Source organism: Thalassophryne amazonica, chromosome 21, assembly GCF_902500255.1.
Source record: "Thalassophryne amazonica chromosome 21, fThaAma1.1, whole genome shotgun sequence".
NCBI classification, from domain to species: Eukaryota; Metazoa; Chordata; class Actinopteri; order Batrachoidiformes; family Batrachoididae; genus Thalassophryne; species Thalassophryne amazonica.
Genome location: NC_047123.1, coordinates 28,521,326 through 28,543,925, shown reverse-complemented (window position 1 = coordinate 28,543,925; position 22,600 = coordinate 28,521,326). Strand labels below are relative to the sequence as shown.

At 38.3% G+C, this 22,600-nt stretch overlaps 2 protein-coding genes across 3 annotated transcripts in view; one reads left to right on the top strand and one right to left on the bottom strand.

The window, feature by feature from the left end:
• Window positions 1-18,582, bottom strand: part of vps18 (VPS18 core subunit of CORVET and HOPS complexes) — a 33,630-nt gene extending 15,048 nt beyond the window's left edge. The window contains exons 1-2 of one of the 2 annotated variants that reach the window (XM_034162214.1): window positions 18,572-18,582; window positions 2,722-2,726 (exon numbers count right to left, since the gene is read on the bottom strand). Coding sequence is in view for 1 of the 2 variants with exons in the window: in XM_034162213.1 (XP_034018104.1) it covers window positions 14,527-14,543 (17 nt within the window). In the remaining variant the exon portion in view is untranslated. Of the gene's footprint in view, window positions 1-2,721; window positions 2,727-14,526; window positions 14,559-18,571 lie in introns of those variants that run through there. The other variant, XM_034162213.1, reaches the window with a different exon arrangement.
• On the top strand, window positions 119-5,125 carry rhov (ras homolog family member V). The gene is made up of 3 exons (XM_034162231.1): window positions 119-386; window positions 555-613; window positions 2,499-5,125. Exons 1-3 carry the CDS (start codon window positions 182-184, stop codon window positions 2,943-2,945), a joined length of 711 nt encoding a protein of 236 aa, XP_034018122.1. The 5' UTR covers window positions 119-181; the 3' UTR covers window positions 2,946-5,125.
• Window positions 18,583-22,600: the final 4,018 nt, after the last annotated feature.

Genomic DNA, 22,600 nt, shown 5'->3' with positions numbered 1-22,600 from the left:
TTCAGAGTATTCACTTTGGTTTACCCATTGATTATCTCTACCACCAGTGGGCGTGGCTATGGAAATGACAACCTGCTGGAACAGAAAGTCAAAAAATCAGTCAGTCAGTCAGTCACTAGGCAGGCTGTACGCGACATCACCGGGACTTTTAGAATCGGTTTGCCTTCACGTGTGACCCGACATGCCACCTAACATGGATTACTTTTACCACGAGTCGCGAGTCCCCTCCGCTTGTATTCTGACCCGGGAGGACGAGCTGGACCCCGGGGTCATCAGCTGCATGCTGGTCGGAGACGGAGCCGTCGGAAAAACCAGCATGATCATCAGTTACACTTCCAACGGTTACCCCACCGAGTACCAACAGACGGGTTTCGACGTCTTCTCCGGTCAGTCAAACTGTCTCATAGTCATATGCCTTCAATAATAGCAGTGGTATCACATTAATACATTCATACTGGTGACTCAGAGAGCGTCCAAAAAATAAATAAATAAAAATAAAATAAAATAAAAACATGAGTTGAACTTTGATTTTGTTGCTGACTGGTTTTTAACAGGTCAGGTGCAAGTAGAAGGATCTCCAGTCAAAGTACAACTTCTGGACACTGCCGGACAGGTAACCACATGATACTTTTTTATTTATGTTAAATAGTTACCTGGAACTAATCCAGTATATTAGCTTTTAGAAACTGACCGAACTATGACAAAAAAAAAAAAAAAAATCATTATTCATTTTTTATTCATTCATTTTCATTCCATTCCATTCATTATTTCGTTTGTACACATAACTGTTATATTCACTGTCACAGACAGTGAATTGAAAAACTTTGAAAAATGATTAAAATGCTAAAAAACACACACACACACACACACACACACAAAGTCTTGTTCAGCTATATAAAAAAAAGAGAGGGGCAGAATGATCACTTTTGTCAAAGTAACGTTTAAAAGTTACCTTTTTTTAGTTACTTTATACAGTTGAGTCATTAGCAGCTTTATGCAATTACTTTATTAGAATCTGCCAAAAACTTGCAACTAATAAGTAATGCAACTAATAAGGTCACTAATAATCTAAAAAGATTGAGCAATTCGCAAAGTAAGTAATCAGCAAAGTAACTAATAGTTGTTACTTTTCTGAGTACTAAATCTTAAAAATAACCAAGTTAGAGTTTGAGTTACTTTATTAATTACATTCAGCAGCTGCCGAAAATTTGTCCGCAGCTACTAATGAAGTAACTGTATAATATAACTGTATAAAGTAACTAATGAAGTAACTTTTCAAAGTTACTTTGACAATGGTATGGTACTACTACTACTACTAATAATAATAATCATTTAAAATGTTGAATAATGATGCATTTTTCTAAGTAAAACAACATTGTACAAAAACTCCAGAATCCACAGCACCAGTGATAATAATAATAATAATAATTGTTATTATTATTTGAAAATGTGGATAATGCATCATTTTACGATGCAAAAGAAAGCAAATGAAAAAGACAGATCTAGAATTTACATCAAAATTCAACAAGTTCAAGTTTTTTCTTGATAAGATGGACATTGGACAATTGTTAGAATTTTTCTGAAGATAGTTAAAAAAAAATTAAATGTCACATCTCACTTTAAGGAAAGAGTGATTGGGGGGGCCTGAGGGATGGGGGGTGGGGTGACAATCCACATCCAGAATGCAAACAGTAACAATATTAAATGGTTTCTTCTTCGTTCCATCCGGGTTTGTGGAAATCAGATTAGAACTTTTCAAAACAAGTGGTCAAAATGTTGTACAATTCTGCATTTTGCAATGGAAAAGAAAGTTAAAAAACAAACAAACAAACAAAGAAGCACAAAATCAATCCATAATCTACAACCAGAAAGCGAATAATACGAAAATGGAATGGCTTTTTCATTGTGGTATCCCTGAAAATTCAGCCAAATATCATAAAGAGCATTTGAAAACATTTTGACAAACTGATTAAAATCTTGACAAGTGCCACATCTCTCTAAAAAATTATATATAGATTTATTTATTTATTTACATTTAGAATTCACATCCAGATTGTAATAAAGACCAAAAAGTAATAGTTTATGCCCTTTGATGATGTTGATCTTTCCACTATCTTTATGGTGATTGAAACATTTTGAGTAAATTATTTGAAATGTTGAAAAATTACCCATGTTTCTATGTAAGGCTGAGATTCAGAATCAATAGACTGGAATCAGCACTGATAAAATTGATAAAAATTTGTCGCAATCTATTGGAAAGTTGTGAGAAACTGATCAAAATATTAAAGAATGGATTATACCAACAAGTTTTGGGGAGATCGGTTGCAAATTTATTTGGAATAATCCCATTAAAAGACAGAGAAATGGACAAACTACCAGAGAAAGTTCAGTGATCCCATAACCTTATTGTGTAATATGAAACTGTCATACTGTTGTTAAATCAAATGTAATGAGTCAGTGAGAGTGTCTGACAGAATCTGCCTTCTTCTTCCATTCAGGAGGAATTTGATGAACTGCGATCGCTGTCCTACTCCCACATGGACGTCTTCCTTCTGTGCTTCAGCATGGTCAATCCCACCTCTTTTCACAACATCACCAAGAAATGGGTTCCAGAGATCCGGGCCTACAACCCGAGCGCACCCATCGTCCTCGTCGGGACTCAGTCGGACCTCTTACTGGACGTGAACATCCTCATCAACCTGGACCGCTCCAACGTCAAGCCGGTGCTGAGCTCTCGGGCCCGGAGCATGGCGGACAAAATCAGGGCGACAGACTACATAGAGTGCTCGTCACTTACCCAGAAGAACTTGAAGGAGGCGTTTGACGCCGCCATCTTCGCCGCCATCAAGAACAAAGCCCGCAAGACCAAGAAGAAGCGGTTCTCCGACAGGCGCACCAAAGCGTTCTCCAGGTGTAGCTGGAAGAAGTTCTTCTGCTTCATCTGACTGTTGACCTTGTGGGTTGTGAACAGAATTGAACTTAATGCAAAGCCCTTTGATTCCGATTGATATCAGATCATCCTCGGATGACAAACAGTGCAGGAACTGAAGTTTAAATGCACTGTTGTCAGCAGGAAAAAAAAGCATGGCTTGTGTGTCGGCACCACTGAGATTTGAGGCTCAACGTAAATGAAATTAATTTGCATGATCCGGTTTGCTGCAGTCTGTAACCTTTAACACGGCGGCGAAGAGCACCAAAGTGCCACGGCTGTGTTTGATGGGCAGCTTGTTGTCCATTCTGTGAGGTGCCAAATTCCTAAGTGAGTGTGAAAACGTCCCTGGCTGGTTTCTGCAGGTGCTTTCTCATCTTCCAGTTAGTCATCCGACAATGTTGTCATCTCTTACATACGTTTTCACTGTCGTCAGCTGACACACATTCATGGAAAAAACAATGACAGCAGGTCGAATTGTTGATGAGTCAGACTCAATGTGTACAGGCATGATATAATACATTTTAAAAGGGGTCCAAAGTGTAAAATCAGCTTTTATCCACCTTTAACAGTTAAACCTAGTTGGGTTGTTATGCTAAATATCAACATTCTACAATTCTGTCTGTGCATTTTTCAAATCTGCTGCTATCTGTGAAAACTGAGCTTCAAACAGCTCATTTTGCACTTCTGTGACATATGTCACAGAAGAATTTGAGACACGCCCACTGAGTGAGGGGTGTTCTTTTTAAAGAAATGGACACAAAAATTGTTTTGTTTTTTTTTCTTTTCAAGCTGTGTTTACATATTAGCGGTCAGAAGTTGATGGACTAACAGAAATTCCATTCAATTCAGAGGAAAATTAGCCAACTTCTTTTATAGCCTTCTTTTATTAACTAAACCCTGACTATTTTCGCGTCAAAATAGACACCCAAAACAGTTTTACCACCTTTATAATATTGTAAGATAAAATATGGCATGTAGTAATACATTAGCACAAAGCTATGGGATAATGTATTATATTTTAGCTTTTCATGCTAATGTGCATTTTATGAAAATGCTTGATAAAAACAAACATATTTCACAAGTATGCAAATATGTATGATTAAGAACTTTTGCCACCTTATAATTTTATAAAATAAGGCATTTGGAAATAAGATAGCACCAAGCAAAATATTCCAGGTAGTACACTTTCTGTTATGGAATGGTATGACCATGTCCATGTTTTAGCTACATGTAGCTTAGCCTGCTGAAGTGGAGTCAATGAAAAAGTATTATATTTTTAAAAGGCACATGTATATATTATAATATTAAAAGTTGCTAAAACTAAGAAAGGAAGCTTGGATTGAAGTTGGCCCTATGAGTTGAATGTTCCAGGCAATGATGTACGTTATGTTGAGGTATATAATCTTAGCATGCTAAAATGCAGACCATGAAAAAAGTTGATTTCTTTAAGAAGGAGTCCATAAATTATTGAATTATTAGATGGGTAAAGTTAAATACTAAAACAAGGTGTCTTAAAAAATGTAATATAAAAAGAAACTGATCATATATGAGAAGACACTTGGAAGGAAGCTAGTGCCAAGCTACATGTTTTAGCTAATGCATTTTGTGTCACAGAATGATGAATTTTATAAGTTGCAGCTTAGCATGCTAAATTGGGGTTTGTAGAAAAAAAGTATTTATTAAAAAAAAAAACATTTTAAGACATGTTAATATCAGAGAAGAGGCTTCTTAAGATGTTAACATCATGCTAAATGCTCGAGGCCACCTATCATTGTGTATTGTTAGCATGGAAATGTTCCATCATGGCCGCTAACAGCCTCGGGTCTGCCTCTGACTGACTGTTAATATGTAAATGCAGCATTAATATCTGTTTTCAAGACACCTGATGAACTATATCTGCTTGGTATGACCCCTCTATAAGCTTTGCTCCTGTGACATGAGTGCAAAAGAAGGTAATATTTGGCACACTGCAGCTAAATAGCTAGCCAGGCTAGGTTATACTTCTTGTAGAAGTCAGTTTATACGCTGTTCTGTTTGTTTAAAACAGTTTGTCATTTTAATGTTGTCTGGAAAATATTAAACATATATTTTCAGTACTTTTATATCAGTGTCAGTTTTGTAAAAAAAATGTTCTCCTGCTTGGGTCTGTGAACTTTGATAAGTTGAAGTGATAAATAAATGAAGTGGAATGTCCATCGTGTGTTTATTATGCATATATTATACATGCGTCTCACACCTGAGACTGCTTGGCAAAACAGTTTCAAAGGGATTTATTGAATTTAATTGCTGTCTCAAGGGAGTCTGAGTGATCCGGCTACTTTTCCTTAAACAATTCGTCAGTCCTAGGATATGATAAGTAACCTATGACCCCCTGGGTGACCGACTCAAATGCAATCCACACAACAACTGATGAGGTTTGGAAGTGCCAAGCTTTGACTGATTGCTGTGCAAAACAGGTCTGCAGAGGCAGTCGGGTGTGAGGGCGGCCTCTGTGTAGAGGCATTGTTTGTTAAAGCTGACTACATCACTGATGTTGGGTTGATAAGAGTGAAAATGTCATGGAAAAATAGGCTGTGGAAAAAAAAAATTTGAGTCACAAATACACTTAACCCTAAACATCAGCAATCTTGAAAAATATTAGGAAACCAGATAGTGCAGCGGATAAGAATATTTAGAGGGGAATCCTGCAAACGGTGATAAAAGCATCAAATTTGGCAGAAATACTCCTCAGACAATCCTCTTTTGAAAAAAACCAATTGGTCAAAATTAAAAGATGCTCCAATCATATTGAAAAATATTCCACATTATTTGACTGATCATAAAGATTCCAAAAAGGTATAGTTTGGACTATCTGTGACTGAATTCTATGGATTTACAGGATAAAAACAGCAAGAATGGCGACAAAGGTCAGTTTCATTTTGTACAGGGGTCAAAAGTTAAAGTTGCTCCAATTTTGGTAAAAAGTGATGCAAATTACTAGTTAACACGGTTTTAAAAAGGAATAGTTTGGACCATGTATCATCCTTACTTATGTTACGGGGTAACATATGTCACATGTCATAGAATCCAATAGACGTAGACCTTGTTTGACCTTTAATTTGGAGACCAAACATTCAACACTGTCAACACTATTCCATTTATTAATCCTATTAGCTCAACCAATAATTTGCATGGAGCAACTTTAACTTTTGACCCCTGTACAAAATGACACTGACCTTTGACACCATTCTTGCTGTTTTTATCCCATAACGCCATAGAATTCAGTCACAGATAGTCCAAACTATACCTTTTTGGAATCTTTATGATCAGGCAAATAATGTGGAATATTTTTCAATATGATTGGAGCATCTTTTAATTTTGACCTCTGTGTAATTCTTCAATTGACCCCTACCTGACCACCGATTGAAAAGTCAAGTGGCCAATCATTTTTTTTCAAAAGAGGAGCTTCTAAGGAGTATTTCTGCCAAATTTGATGCTTTTATCACCATTTGCATGATTGTTTCACTTATCTGCTGCACTAAGAGGACATCTTCAGGTAATAACGAGGTCACTGTGATGAACTTTAATTTGACTCAATGACGATTTCCTGCCAGAAGGCTTGAATGCTGTGCATAGCAACTTGCAACAACCTCCAGATCAGAATGGATCTGAATATAGACAGATACTATTTTAAGCCCTTAAACGGATCATATTGTACAAATTTTATATTTATCTGTCTTTGAGGTTGGGGGGTTTCAAGGTAAATATCTTCAAAGCGCAATAATTCTGTGTATAAAGACAGAAACTTAAAAAAATTAAAGCCTGAAACAGTTTGTTTTAGGCTTCTGTGACATACGTCACAGATGTCCGTATCTGAACTCCTGTTTATTTCTCCGTGAGCAATGACAGGTGAAACCGGATGGGCAGTCAGACAGCACATTTGCTCACAAATGGAGCGATCATGGTCAACGCCATTTACAAGACAATGGGTGTGACTGGGCCTTTGTGATGTCATAAGGCAGTTTCTTAACAAAAAAGACATAAAAGGAAACCTACTGTGGCAGATATAGAACAACAAAATTTCAAAGGATCACACTTTACACATTTTCACCAAGCTAATAAAAGTTTTGATGCCACAAATACACCATAGACACTTCTGTGACATATGTCACACAAGTATAAAACGAGCCATTTCAGGCATGAATTTAGCTCATATCATCACCATTTCTACACAGTCAATCACAGATATGATTTTTTTGGGTGTTTGAAACATCCAATAACTGTAAAAAGTAGATTTTTTTAAAAAAGGTATTGTTCATCAACCTTTTGCAAGGACCATAAAAATCCCAAATCTGTTCATTTTTTAATTGTTCACAAATAAAGCACTATTTTTTCTTAACCCCTTAACGACTGAATTTATATAGCTGTATATAAAAAAAATGTTTTGTGTGTGTTTTTGCCTTTAAGTAGATGGTAAATAATATTGAGATTATTAATTTCACTTTTGCACAAAAAATAAATAGTAATTTTGGTATTTTGGTAATCATTTATGTTATAATGTTATAATAATAATAATGGTATGTTGCAAATTTGCCACAACAGGTATACTGGTCAATTTGGTATGTTGCATATTTGAGTCACATATTGTAGCATATGGGTGATTCTTAGACTACGGGCACTTATTATGTCCTTTGATCATATTGTATGAAAAACAGAAAAAAGGGGAAATTTCACACTTTTATAGTTATCTTTACAATGAAAGTGTGTTAAGAAATTTGTTCTAGTAGTCTATGATGACTTTTTCACCTTTTTTCACCATCATTATATGCAAATATAATGCATACTACTTTTAAGATTAGGCTTAAAACTTTCCTTTTTGCTAAAGCTTATAGTTAGGACTGGATCAGGTGACCCTGAACCATCCCTTAGTTATGCTGCTATAGACTTAGACTGCTGGGGGGTTCTCCATGATGCACTGAGTGTTTCTTTCTCTTTTTGCTCTGTATGCACCACTCTGCATTTAATCATTAGTGATTGATCTCTGCTCCCCTCCACAGCATGTCTTTTTCCTGGTTCTCTCCCTCAGTCCCAGCAGAAGACTGCCCCTCCCTGAGCCTGGTTCTGCTGGAGGTTTCTTCCTGTTAAAAGGGAGTTTTTCCTTCCCACTGTTGCCAAGTGCTTGCTCACAGGGGGTCGTTTTGACCGTTGGGGTTTTTCCGTAATTATTGTATGGTCTTGCCTTATAATATAAGGCGCCTTGGGGCAACTGTTTGTTGTGATTTGGCGCTATATAAATAAAATTGATTTGATTTGAAATATTGCCGTTTTGTGCTTGTCCCACACCCAGACTTTTGATCTTCAATGATAAAAATGAATGGTAAAAAAGACGTTTTTTTCTAATGTTTTAAAATATCTCTGAATAAAATATCAGTAAAATAATCAAAACGTAATTGGGGTATTCAATGTCGTACAACTGTTGTGATGTTTTTAAACAAAATGTAGTTGTCCCACACTATTGCCGTAATTTCCACCACAACACTGTAATGTCCCTTTAAACAGTTTGTATGAAAGATTGTTTGGGTAGTTTCTATGGAGACAAACAGTGACATCAGAGCACATGTATATAGCGCCAAATCACAACAAACAGTTGCCCCATGGCACTTTATATTGTAAGGCAATGGTGTGGTGGAAATTACATTTACAAGGCCAATAGTGCCCGTAGTTAAAGAATCACCCATATATGCGACAATAGGCGTTAAGGGGTTAAATGTGCTGTGTTTCTGCAGCTAAAGAGCATATCTGTGAAGATGTGATTGAAATCAAGTTAGAAAATTTTGATACAATCATTACCTCTTGAAAAATGGCAGTGGTTACCAATAAACAATAAGGTTGGCCATAAACTACCATCTTGCTGGCCTTATGCGGCCCATGCGTCACCACTTTGAAATGTTAAATATTGATTTGAACGGAACATAATGAAGCTCTTTACAGAACTAAGATGTGTATCTGCACGGAGTTCAGCAGTGTGCACAAATGTGCACACTTGGACAAGGCGGGCAGTAAAAACTACAGGTTTTACGTATGACTTTTGTTTGTGTTCCAATTTTTCATTCACAGTTTTTTTGATACAGTATCTATGTGGAAAGTGATAAAAAATTGTTCAGATGCATAGTTATCTTAACATATATGCATGCAAACCCACACAGTCATAGTCACAACACCAACACTGCACTCATTGAGCAATTGTGACGGGGACGTTGAACTGGTTTTCCTTTCCCAGGAGTTTGTGCAGTGTTCTTTTTCATCCTCTTTTTCTCATCTTAAGGGTTAGTCATCCCTTTATTTTTCACATCTCTACACCGAGGGCTGGCCCTCCTCCCAGGATCCCCCGTTTTCGTAACGATTGTGTCAGTCGAAATCAACCAGCTCTTCCTCTGGACGGCGGCCAGTTTCGCTCTCTCCGGGTTTCACTGTAGTCACAAAGTTTGGCAAGAACGCCTGGGAATCAGCAGGTACACTGACAGGTCTGTCTGGCTGAAGATGAAGCCTATTGGCCCACTCATGTTGATCCTCAGTTGTCGAAATTGGCAGTTTAATACGTTGTTGAAAGACTTGGCACACACACTTATTGTGATTTTTGTTTACCTAAGCCATAATAGGTTGGGAAAAGAAAATAAAAGTAATTTTATTTTGCCCTTTATACATGAAAGTTCACTTAACAGCATGCAAACACTGACATTTATATCAAACAATAAAGTGCATTTTGCGTGTCTGTCAGTAGGGCAAATAAAAAGGACATGATCAGATTTCAGTTAAATATGATGGAGAGGTAGGAAATGTTGGTGCAGTTCTTGATAAAGAGAGATATCCTGCCTTTGATCTTTGATCCAACTTACTTTGATCCTGTTTACAAAATCAAAGTGATCAATAATTACGATGCAAATTCAGTGATCAGGATCAAAGGTCATAATCAGGATCAAAGTTCAGTGATCATGATTAAAAGTCAGCAATCAGAATGAAAAGTCAGTAGTCTGGATCAAAGGTCAAGAATGTAATCAAAGGTGAAGTATCAGGATCATAGATGAGCACTGAAGATCACAATGTAGCTTGATAGGTGCTCATGATTAAAGGTCAGCTATGAGGATCAAATGTTAGCAATCAGGATCAAAGGTCAAGAACATTCTCAAAGATGATTGATTAGAATCAAAACTCATGGATGAATATCAATCATCAATCAAAGATCAATCATCAGGATCAAAAGACAGCAATCAGGATCAAAGGTCAAAATTAGGATCAAAGCTCATGAATCATTGTCAAAAGGTCAAGAATGTGATCAAAACTGAGGGATCAGGATCATGGATCAGGATCAATGATCAGGGTTAAAACAATCAAAGGTCAAGAACATTTATTAAAAATAAGTGATCACACTCCAAGTTCAGGGTTCAGTATCAATCAACAGTGATCAGGATCAAAGGACAGCAATGAGTAAAGTTAATAATCAGGATGGATACTCAGGGATCATTACCAAATGTCAAGAATTCCATTTAAGGTGAGGCATCATTAGGGTCACGGATCAGGATCAAAGGTCAGGATATAGCTTGGTGTGCGGGGTCACAATTAAAGGTAAGCTATCAAAGGTCAGCAAACGAAACCAAATATCAAGAGCATTCTCAAAAATGACTGATCATGATCAAAGGTCAGGGATCCGGATCAATCATCAGCAACCAGGATCGAAGATCAGAAATCAGGATGAAAGTTCAGCGATATTATTAAAAATCAGTGATCAGGATCAAAAGTCAGCCATTAGTGTGAAATGTGAACCTGACTGTCACATTTACCGCACAAGTCTGTTGACAACAAAACCCTCCCAATTATTCCAGTCAAAACATAAACTGTCAGTTTCGGTGTGCAGAAAAAGTGGTGAGAAACGTCCCAGCTCCTTATTGCGACTGTGCCTGCAGGCAACAACGATTATTTCTGTTCCACAGTCAGCAGCTACAGTTCAACTCTGCAGATTCTCTATGCTCACACACTGGAGTCACCCATATGCAAACAAATGCAAATTCTCAGTGCATACTGGGAAGCATTCAGTTATTTTTAACTGTCAATCCAAATTTTGGGGAGTTGAAAGAAAATGATGAATATCAGCTGCAAACTGAGTGTCAAAATTGAATTCTGGGGTAGTTGCAACTGCGTCCAAATAAGATGGTGCAAGAAGTCCCGTACTTTTTTGCAAGCTGCACCATACTTTTTATAGTATCAAAAGTATTTGGACAGTTGAGGGAACAGTTTCACGACCTATTGTATGAGATTTGTTCATTATTTTATTGCAAAGTGAGCAGATTAACTTCTTAAAATAGGCTCTGTGTGTCCCATTGTTAAATCAACACCTGTCGATGTGCAAAACCTGAAATCAATCCTAGAGCTTTGGCCTTCTGACTTAAGGAAAGCCAGAGTGTGCGTCTGTGTGTCTATGGACAAGATAACTTAAAAACACCTTGACAAATTTTCATCAAATTTGGTGAGAATATATCTTGGATAGATATCTAAACGTGAGTAGATTTTGGAGTTGTTTAATAAAAGGTCAAGGGAAATATGGCCCAAAAACCTTTTGGGGGGGGGGGGGACATCTCAACAGCCAAGAAGTCTCAGTGGTTCAAACTTGGTTGGAATATTCCTCACATAGATATCTGATGATGATTTGATTTTGGAGTAGTTTCATCAAATACCAACCTTTGACTCTGACCTTTGACCAATGTGCTCCAGAATCTATTCATCTCTAGAGGTCAGGGTAAAGGAAAACACCTTTTTTGTATATATCTTAAGAACCATGAAGCTTAGATGGGTGACCGAAAGTATATATTGTTCAGCAAAATATTTGTGATTGATTGGTATGAATGACTTCATAATGAAGTCACAAATTACATAGTAAAAAAAAACACCATATGCATATTTACTTGTACATTTATATCATGGTGTGTAGAGCACATAGAGCCTTGCATTTAAAAATAGGGTACCTAGTGTTGATCTGACCAAGTAGTGAAATTAAAGCCAAAAAAAAAAAGCCTTATTATTTGCATTCAGCTCTAAAATCACGTGGAAGTCAGATAAAATAACACAAACTTGTCAATGCACAAGCACATATGCACCCAAATGAATGGACTCCATTTGAATTCCACCATTTAACTGGTATTTGTCAAGGTTTTGGAACTGACCCGATGCCATCCACCCCATGCATTTTCACATCCAGGTCCTCTGGCTCTGGTTTTAAGATGCTGTCAGCGAACGATCTCGCATGATCAAAGTCGGCCACAGACAACAGCTGAAGAGTACATTTAGCACCCAGGGATCAATAAGGTGATTAGCACTTCAAACATGTCTGATCAGCCCTGTTGACAGGACTCAGTGTGGGTGTTTTAAAAGGTAACTGTGACTTTAAAGCATGCGGCATCGGTGTGCTTTTGGTGATCCACATCACCCCAACTTATGTCCTAAAAAAAGACCCGAAACACTCTCGCAACTTTTTTAAAATTCTTAAAACAAAGGGAACACTTTGTGAAAAAGGCTTTGTTAGCTTTGGATCGTTTTACTAAGAAAGCGACACCAGTAAAATAAAAAATATTTTCCCCTTTGTGGATGGCATTCTTCAAATTGGAGCCAAATCACGGACGGTTCTAGCGTGGGGCATGATGGGGTTATAGCCCCCCCCACCCCATCCCTTCCCCAATAAAACTGATAATATTAATTCAGAACTACTATTCTGTCTCCCATTTTCTTAAGACTCATGGGATATTTCCACAAATCAAGATACATTGAGTTATTTTTTTAATTATTTCATTAGCTTTGGCATGCTAGTATGTTTACAAATCCTTGTCCTTGTCATCCAGGAACCTGAACGTAGTAAAACAAAGAACAGAAACGAAGAATAGATGTACAAAGAACAGAAGAAGAATAGTGCCACCTAAAGAGACCACTTTCTGCCCAACTGTGTTATTTGTTGTTGAGTTTTTCTGTTGTTCTACCGATAGGTTTTTCCAAAATTTTCTAAGTTTGTCCTTGAGTCCTGTCAGTAGGGTGATTATGATTTTAAACAAAAAATTCTACTGTTCATTACATGTGCAAACTACAACATGTACATATAAGGCACTACAACTTCACTTTTTTGTACTTTTTTCTTTTAATAAATTTGATTACCATACTAAAAAATAATTGTGCCACCACCTAAGCCCACCAAGAAAAACCCACAGGAGCCGCCATGATAACTAATAATTTTGCAATACAATCGAGTGATTTTTTTTTTTTTTTTAGGTGCTGCACGGAAATCAGTATAAAATAATAATAAAAAAGTTTTTCCAAAGTTTTCTAAGTTTGTTTTTGAGTCCTGTCATGTGCAAACTAACAACATGTACATATAAGGCACTACAACTTCACATTTTGTACTTTTTTCTTTTAATAAATTTGATTATCATACTATAAAAAAAATAACTGTGCCACCACCTAAGCCCACCAAGAAAAACCCACAGGAGCCGCCATGGTAACTAATAATTTTACAATACAATGTGATTTTTTTAGGTGCTGCACAGAAATCAATATAAAAAAAATAATTAAAAAAAAAGTTCCAATCAATTCTGAGAACTGAAATTGCCATGTTAAGCTCAATTTGGGCTTCTTCTTGAGATCCGATCATCAGATGTATAATTTGGTTGTTTTTGCTCTGAAAACTCAATTTTGTGATTGCTTTGGCTATTGCATTTATCCACAGCGATCGTTTCATTCACAACCGGACCCATATTTAACAATTTGTACAGAAGTAATAGGAATCAAATACTTTTTAAATACGCTTTTAGGATCCACTGTAATCCGTCAATATGGGAGAGAAGACTTGGACATCCAAACACTTATCACTTTGGATTCATCACAGAAATCGTGTGTTCTGATTGGTCATGAGACCTAACATAGGGCGTGTCTATGTCTGGGAATCAAGGGGCTGGGATGTTCTCACAGTGGCGTGGAAGGAGAATGGGTTGGGGGGGTGGGCGGACGGTGTTGTGACATCTGCACAACAAACGTGGTGACAGTGCAACAAGTGAGGACATGATGCAAGTTGACACAACTCTCAGAGTCCCACGTACCCTATGCACACATGCACGCGCAACTGCTATGCCAAATACGTGCACACGTATTATTAAAAACAGCAATACAAGACTTTGTAACGTGCATTACACAGATCCAAAACTGGACAAATATGATAAACGTAATAGTAAGACCTTTCGGTTGCTCCCTTGTTCTGCACTTGGGGTCAACACAGCAGATCTGCATGATTGATTTGGCACAAGTTTTACACCAGATGGCCTTCCTGATGTAACTCCACATTACATGGAGAAGTGCAGCAGGGGTGGGGTTTAAACCAGGAACATACCCCATTAAAACCAAGTGCACTAACCACTTGGCCACCTGCATAAACATGATAAAATTAATAACGTCAGATATTGTGGGGTTTTTTTTTTTGTTGTTGTTGTTCTGTGCAGTTTCAGATAGATTGAGACGGGTGTGTCTGGACTTGTTCTGCAGAGAGTGACTGGTTGCTGTCCAGTAAGTCACGTGCACTTACTCACACTGTTTGCGCCTCCATCGGTCAAGTCATATTCACTAAGAATGACATCACCAGAACTCTGACATTGACATCAGGAGATCCGACTACAGAGACGATGAGTGGAACCCTGTGAAAGTCTGACGACATAAAGAGACATTTATAAAGAAATATCGAATGAAATGGCAATGTATATTGCAAAACTGAGAATATTGAATGAAACCTATAGAATCAAAATGAGAATATAGAAAGGGAAGTTTGGGGTCCCTTGCTGGAGTTGTTGCCCCCGTGACCCAGAAGATGAAGATGAGTGAATATATCGGGCGCTGATCCTTCCCAAGCCCAGGACCAACAGACTGAAAAACTCCTTTGTCCCTCAGGCCATCAGACTGTACAACTCCTCACTCAGGGGGAGGAGGAGTAACAGGAAGACAGGTGACGGGAAGGAGAGGAACAGTAGTAGCCAGTAAACCAGTAGCGAGTAGTGTTTCTGGTATTTATATTTCTGTCTTTATAATTACATTTGCAAATTGTTTTTTATTTCTATGTTTGATACTCTGTGTGCTTCTTACCCTGTGTGCTTCTTACCCCGTGTCAGTTTCCCATAGGGAGTCTTCCCAAGGGATTAATAAAATTCTAATGTAATGTGATCTATAGAATAAAATATTGTGGCAAAATTTCTTGGCAATATCAAAAGAAGCTTAAAGAATGTATAATTAAACTTGAGAATATGGAATGAAAACTTGATAATAAAGAATAGAATTTAACTTGAAGGCGTGGAGTTTAACTTGATAGTAAAGGATGAAATTTACAAATATATAGAAACTAAAATAATGAATATGGAATTCATCTGGAAAATATGAAATTAATCAAGCTTGGTGGGAATATTACATGGATAAATATCTAAAGGTGATTATATTTTGGTGTAGTTTTGTCAAAGATCAAGGAAAATGTGGTTCCAAAAAGAAAAAAAAAACACACTTTTTTGTATATCTTAACAACCATGAAGCCTAGATGGCTCAAACTTGGTGGGAATATTACATGGATAAATATTGAGAGGTGATTATATTTTGGGGTAGTTTTGTCAAAGATCAAGGAAAACATGGTCCAAAAAAACCCCAATAAATCCACACTTTTTGTATATCTTAACAACCAAGAAGCCTAGATGGCTCAAACTTGGTGGGAATATTACATGGATAAATATCTAAAGGTGATTATATTTTGGTGTAGTTTTGTCAAAGATCAAGGAAAACATGGTCCCAAACAGAAAAAAAACACACTTTTTTGTATATCTTAACAACCATGAAGACTAGATGGCTCAAACTTGGTGGGAATATTACATGGATAAATATCTAGAGGTGCTTATAGTCTGGTGTAGTTTTGTCAAAGAACAAGGAAAACATGGTTAAAAAAAATTGCCCTTTTTATATCTTAACAGCCAAGAAGACTAGATGGATGATTGAAAGTGCATGTTGATCAGAAAAATATTTGTGATTGCTTGGTATGACTTGAAATGAAGTCACACATAGTTATATGATGAAGTCATAGTTCAAAAATAACTTTAATTTATTTTTTTTAATCATTCACAGCTCTAAAGAACGGTGTTTTCCAGTTACGTGATGTCATATTGTTAATGTGCCGCGTGCCTTTGGCATGCGCTAACCATAGGAGTATTCTCAATCCAGTGACAGCGTCTTTTGCATTTCACAGCTCTGCAGCAGCTGATTACAGAGTGAATGTGCATATCACCGACGCACGCGACTGTGGGGCCCATCAGACATGAAACAGATAGAAGCTGCTCTGTCATTAAGGGTCACTGTCAAAACTACAAGGGCACTCGGTAGAGCGCATACCTTCGCCACGCCATATATCAATATTGAAGGATGTGGATTCACAAAAGGGCACGCTAATACATTATGCTATATTTTCCAGAGTTTAATCCAGATCATGACCAAATTTTAATCGATTGATCCTGGACATATTTCCCATCGTTCCACCAAATTTGATTCAAATGCATTCAAAACTTTTTGAGTTATCCTGTTAAATGTCAAACAGACAAACGCTGGTGAAAACATAACCTCCTTGGCGGAGGTAAAAAGAAGTTTTTAGGGATCATCAGAACACAAAAGGCCCAAAAAAGTTGTCAGATTGCTTTGACTTTGTGCAGAGATTAATTGTAATAATAGAAGGAACAGTTGGTGAATGAAAGCCTCCAGATTCACAGTACAGGTGAGACCAGAGAACCTGATCTGGGACGTCAGATCTGTGGTGCTGCTCTTCTTCTCTCAAGGTAAACAGTCTTAACGGTTGTGCGTTTGCAGGAACACACTGCTGTCGGACCGGCAGAGCAGGCTCCTCGCTCTTATCTCCTGCCAGCTGGTCTGACTCGAAGTTCAGCTCACTTACCCTCCATCTACCAGGTGACGCCACAGGGGCGTGGCACCCTTTCAGGCCTTTCCCGCTCTCTCTCTCTTTCATTTATTTATTTCTTGGCATTAGGAAATCATTTCCACCCAAACACATTGAGAGATTAGAAAAGGCGAGAAGGAGGGGGTGAACATGGGTGCATCAGCTCGCGTATATACGGTGGCGTCCCTGAGGTCAAGCACGGGGCGGGCTGGTTAACGTGATACATCCTTGGGTAAATACGTTTAACACTTCATTGTCCTCCAGTGAGAGGACAGACGGCCTCAACACTTTTCTTGAACCTTCCACAGCGGAAAATGGTCTTGGAGTAAATACGACCAAGTCACCCGTAAAGGGTGACGGAAAAAAAATAAACAAACCCCTTATGAGTCACAAATTTGCGTAGATGCAGCACAATACCATCAGCGACTAAACAAACTAAACTAAACTAAACTGACTAAACTACAAAACATTGTTAGGGATAAACTGACTGTATTTATCAGAATCAGAAGCTCAAAGTGCTTTACAATGATGCCTCACATTCAGACACCGATAGGGCACTGCCAGGCAAGGCGTGCACTACACACACAGAGCAACTTGGGGATTAAGGATCTTGCCCAAGGGTCTTTTAATGATTTTCCAGCCTGATGGGGTTTTGAACAGACTATACTCTGGTCTCAAGCCCCAACGCTTAACCACTAGATCATCACTTTACTGAATTAAAGCTCTACGCACGCTCACGTGTAGGAGTCAGAGCGAAATCAACATTTAAAATTGACAGTTTTGGGTTGTTAAACTTCCACCTCGGCCACATATCAATTAAAACAGAATCAGATTCATAATTTTCTAGGACATTATCCACCTGTTCACCAAATTTCATCAACATCCTCTGACAGCGTTTTAACATAAATGTTGCTATGTGCTATTTTATAATAATAATTCCAGAATATATTCCAGATTACCTCCAAAGATGATAATCCAAAATGTATTTCTTGGAATTTCTACGAAATTCCATTGAGATTTTCTGGGGCAAAGTGGTGGTGAGATGGTTAATGCACCGTTTGAGGCCACCCGTGTAATCTGGAGTTGCGTCGTGAAGGACATCCGGTGGAAAACTTGTGTCAAATGTCAGATCTGTTGTGGTGACCCCAAGTGGAAAAACAGGACAAACCGAAGGTAATTTATTTACTTTTTGAGTTATCCTGCGAACAGTCAAAAATAGACAAACGCTGGTGAAAATGTTCCTCTTTGGTGAATGTAGGGCCCAGGATGAAAAAGTCACAGAAGTCGCCTTTAAATGACAGAACCTTCTTTCAGCAGATTCTGATATGTAACTACCAATGAAATACAATTTCTTAGAATTTTTGTCCTCGCAGTTGTGATCCATTTCTCATTTTTGTTGTCTTGTGTGCATCCATAAAAACAATGGTAAATGGACTGCATTTATATAGCACTTTCCCATCTATATCAGAAGCTCAAAGCGCTTTACAATGATGCCTCACATTCACACACCAGTGTCAGGGTGCTGCTGGGTGATTCTTTAACTACAGGCACTATTGGCCTTGTAAATGTAATTTCCACCACACCATTGCCTTATAATATAAAGCGCCTCGGGGCAACTGTTTGTTGTGATTTGGCGCTATATACATGTGCTCTGATGTCACTGTTTATCTCCATAGAAACTAACCAAACAATCTTTCATACAAACTGTTTAAAGGGACATTACAGTGTTGTGGTGGAAATTACGGCAATAGTGTGGGACAACTACATTTTGTTTAAAAAAATCACAACAGTTGTATGACATTGAATACCCCAATTATGTTTTGATTATTTTACTGATATTTTATTCACAGATATTTTAAAACAGTAGAAAAAACGTTTTTTTACCATTCATTTTTATCATTGAAGATCAAAAGTCTGGGTGTGGGACAAGCACAAAACGGTAATATTTGCATATAATGATGCTGAAAAAAGGTGAAAAAGTCATCATAGATTACTAGAACAAATTTCTTAACACACTTTCATTGTAAAGATAAATATAAAAGTGTGAAATTTCTCCTTTTTTCTGTTTTTCATACAATATGATCAAAGGACATAATAAATGCCAGTAGTCTAAGAATCACCCTGCTATAAGGTGCTCACTACACACTGGGAGCAACTTGGGGATTAAGGACCTTGACTAAAGGTCCGTCATGATTGTACGGCCAGACTGGGGTTCGAACCGAGGATCCTTTGGTTTGAAGCCCACTGCTTAACCACGAGACTATCACCTCCCCACTGAACCTACTAACCCAGATTTCAACTAAAACTTCCAAACTTGTGCAGAAAATGCTTTTTCTTTCCAGATGTGCCATAAGTGACGGCCCCAAAGTGCACATCTAAGGATGCTTTTGTTGGTGTGTGTGTGTGTGTGTGTGTGTGTTGGGGGTGGGCCTACTACAGCTGCTCCATCTTATTGTGTACAGTTAAAAGTTTTCAGAGTGTTTCATAAACGCGGCTTTGTGTCAAGACCGGTTCTGCAGAGTCACCAAGCAAATCACGCCTCCACCCTGCTCTCTGCTCCGCCGCAGAGCGTTAACGTGGACATGTTCCGGTTAACGTTGAACTGGAGGAAAAAAAACAAAAAGCTAAGACAAGAAAAACCCAGCAATCGTTTCACACGACAAACTGATTTAGCGTGTCAACACCCTGAGCGCACGTGTGCAGCGAGAACGGGAGATATGGCTACTGAGCTAGTGACGTCATCAGCGTGGCGGGAAGAGGAGACTTTTTGAGATTCAAATCTAAACCGACACAGCGTTACCACCTGCGGATGAACTGATATTTCTGACAATACCACGAGTCCGCTTTCATCCCCTCAGCACCTGGAACACAATACGACAGCAACCGACAAGTCTGTGCCCAACGGCAATAAACCGGCTTTACACGAGGTCGCTGCAGCGCCGAATGTGTGATTTACTGGCTGATCTCACAATATGTAGAGTATGTTTTTAACATGCACGTGCGAAAACAGGCTCCAGGCCTTCAGCACACGCACACAAAACGCCACAAGATAATTTCACAGAATCCTTGCAGATCCGGACACATAAGACAATCCAGATCCGATTCAACGATATTTTTATCCCCCAGTAAGAAACACAGTGGGGTGTAAAGCAATCGGCATGTCCATCTGTCCCTCCGTCAGTTTTCGTCAATTACCGTGACCTTAGGGTACATTTCAAAGCTGCAGCGGGATATTCAAGATATTCTCATTGCCACCCTTATTAGCACAATATGTCAAAAACCAGCTGACCAATTTCATTCATATTTAGTGTGTACTTTGGTGACCCCCGATGCTTTGCATTCTCTTGATGACTGTTTCTATTCATAACGTTGCTCATTCCTCCAATGCAATGCAAGGAAATGGTGTCTAAAACCAAGACCACCTTGACAAAGGGAACACATTTACAGGTTTTCCCTATTAAGATTAAGCAAAGGCCAATATTGAACCATGTGGCAACCTCCGGTGCTGAAAAATGAAGCCTACATGGAAGTGCCAAAATCTGCAGTTCCTTGAACAGCCACTTGAGGCTGTCTCCAAAAGCAAGCCAATACCCATGTCCAACTTTATAGCAGAAATAAACACTTAGTGTGGTATAAAAAGAACAAAAAATAAACCTGGTTTTTGGATCAGTAGCTAGTTTCCTCAATCATTACATCTATATGGGAGGTGGGGGCAGAGGTGCAATAACTTCCTCAGTTTAAACCAATTTAAGCAATCAAGTCATGAATAATTAGCAGTGTACTGCTTTGAGTGACAGCTAGCGTACCAGGTTAAAGGTCACAGTAGCAGTACTAGGGAAGCTATGACCACTACCTTTGCACCCCCCAGGTCTAAACCAAACCAACTTTTTTAGGTTCCTTAGATGATCCCAAAACACAATCAGGATGTTCCCAGAAATATAAACTGACCTCAAGCCAGTTATCCAAGATGGCCACCAAAATAGTGTTGGTTTTTTTTCTCAATATTTATTTCATTCATTTAAAAAAAAAAAAAAAGGGAAAGCAGAAATGAATATATTGCAAGACATTGAATGAAAAGGAGCAGAGGGAAGAACAAGTCTTATATTTTCTGCCCCTTTTTACAATACAATCTTTCAATTTTAAGCATCATTATTCAACATTATTTAACAGATTACATTTTTTGACAAAGTCAAAAAATGTAATCAATCAGAGATTCAATGATAAGGGTCTATTGGTGGACATTTTGGATGCCATTTTGAATCTTAAACCCATGAATGAATTTAGTTTAGGCACAAATGAGTTTGCTGTGACCTGCAATGGTCTTCCCATTGAATCTCTGTGATATTAGTCCCCCAGATTTAATTATCCGTTACAGCCCACATGCAACTTTTCTCACCAAACTTTGAATAAAGTATTTCGAAGTAATCAGGTGAGCGAGCCAAACAAAAAGACAGGTGTGGAAACATGAGCTCACACTGAAAGACGCAATGAAAACCAGCAGGACCAGAAAATACAGCAAGAGTTAAGTCATCACTGCCTGTTATTTTTAAACCCTAAACATTTCACACCCCTGTGTGCATGTGGTTATTACCGTATTATAAGAAGAGGTTGCGGGCTACATGTGATTTAGAGGAACTGATTGTTTATTAGAGAAGGCTGAAGGTGTCACTGCCAGTTTCTGCCTGGAACCCCAGCTGTTTGGCACCTCCAGGAGAGACCATTAACCCAGCAGAAAGCTACTCTTCACAGCCGCGTAACGGCTTCACAACGCTTCACCCTGTGAAAATCACACCCTTGTAATTATTTTCATGACCTGCAGAGCAGAGAGTTCACACACCGTCCTGAATAACGGCCTCAGATGCTCGTCTAGAACTGAAATGGATGAGACCACAAAAGCCTGGAGGGGAAACACCGGTCAAAAGAGCCGTAAAGACGGCTGAACTTTAAACTGTGGGCAATCAAAGCTAGTGTGGCCACCAGGCATCTTAAAATCCACATATACCTCATGACACGTGCACCATACTGATCTATAATCCTATCGGAGAAATCGGTGCCAGACAAACTAAACGGACATCAACCGAGGATGTGGAATGAATGAGGAACAAGGAGCCGTTCAAACTTCTAACAGCATAATCTACATGTAGCAGATCTAAAGCAGTCAGTGGGACAGCAGGATATAAATAAATGTTAATTAGAAACATTTTATTTAAGCATTTCTAAAATTCTCTTACCAACAACACAAACAGGGCACAAAGCACATTTTAAATGCTCACATTTGGGGTGATTCTGTTTAAGTAGATGAGAATGGGTCAGTGTAATACTGCCCTCTACAGGATAGGAATAGTAGTGCTGATAAAACAACTGCCAGGCTGCAGTTCTCGGTGGCCACCACAACTTGGCTTTGGAAAACAAATGAAAGAAACTGAAAACAAGTTCATTACAAGTTATTTGTAACTTCAAAACCACAGGTTGAGAGAGAGAGGGAAGGAAGGAAGAAGTGTCTGTTTTGGTTGCATTCATTAGAAGTCCTTTCCATTGGGTTGTGTGGATTTATGACAGTGTAGCGTTTTAGAACATAACCTCTTTTAAACAATAAAATTGTTTCTCTGATTTAACACGCTTCTGTGCAGAAAGTGTTTATCATGTGACTTTTGTTTGTGGCTATATTTGTATTTCTTTGTGCAGGGTTG

Bases quoted from the DNA above. Each gene is read 5' to 3' on its own strand.
- rhov (XM_034162231.1), top strand. From the start codon at position 182: ATGCCACCTAACATGGATTACTTTTACCACGAGTCGCGAGTCCCCTCC. The intron at 387-554 runs GTCAGTCAAACT...GGTTTTTAACAG, and splicing joins GGGTTTCGACGTCTTCTCCG to GTCAGGTGCAAGTAGAAGGA. The intron at 614-2,498 runs GTAACCACATGA...TCTTCCATTCAG, and splicing joins TTCTGGACACTGCCGGACAG to GAGGAATTTGATGAACTGCG.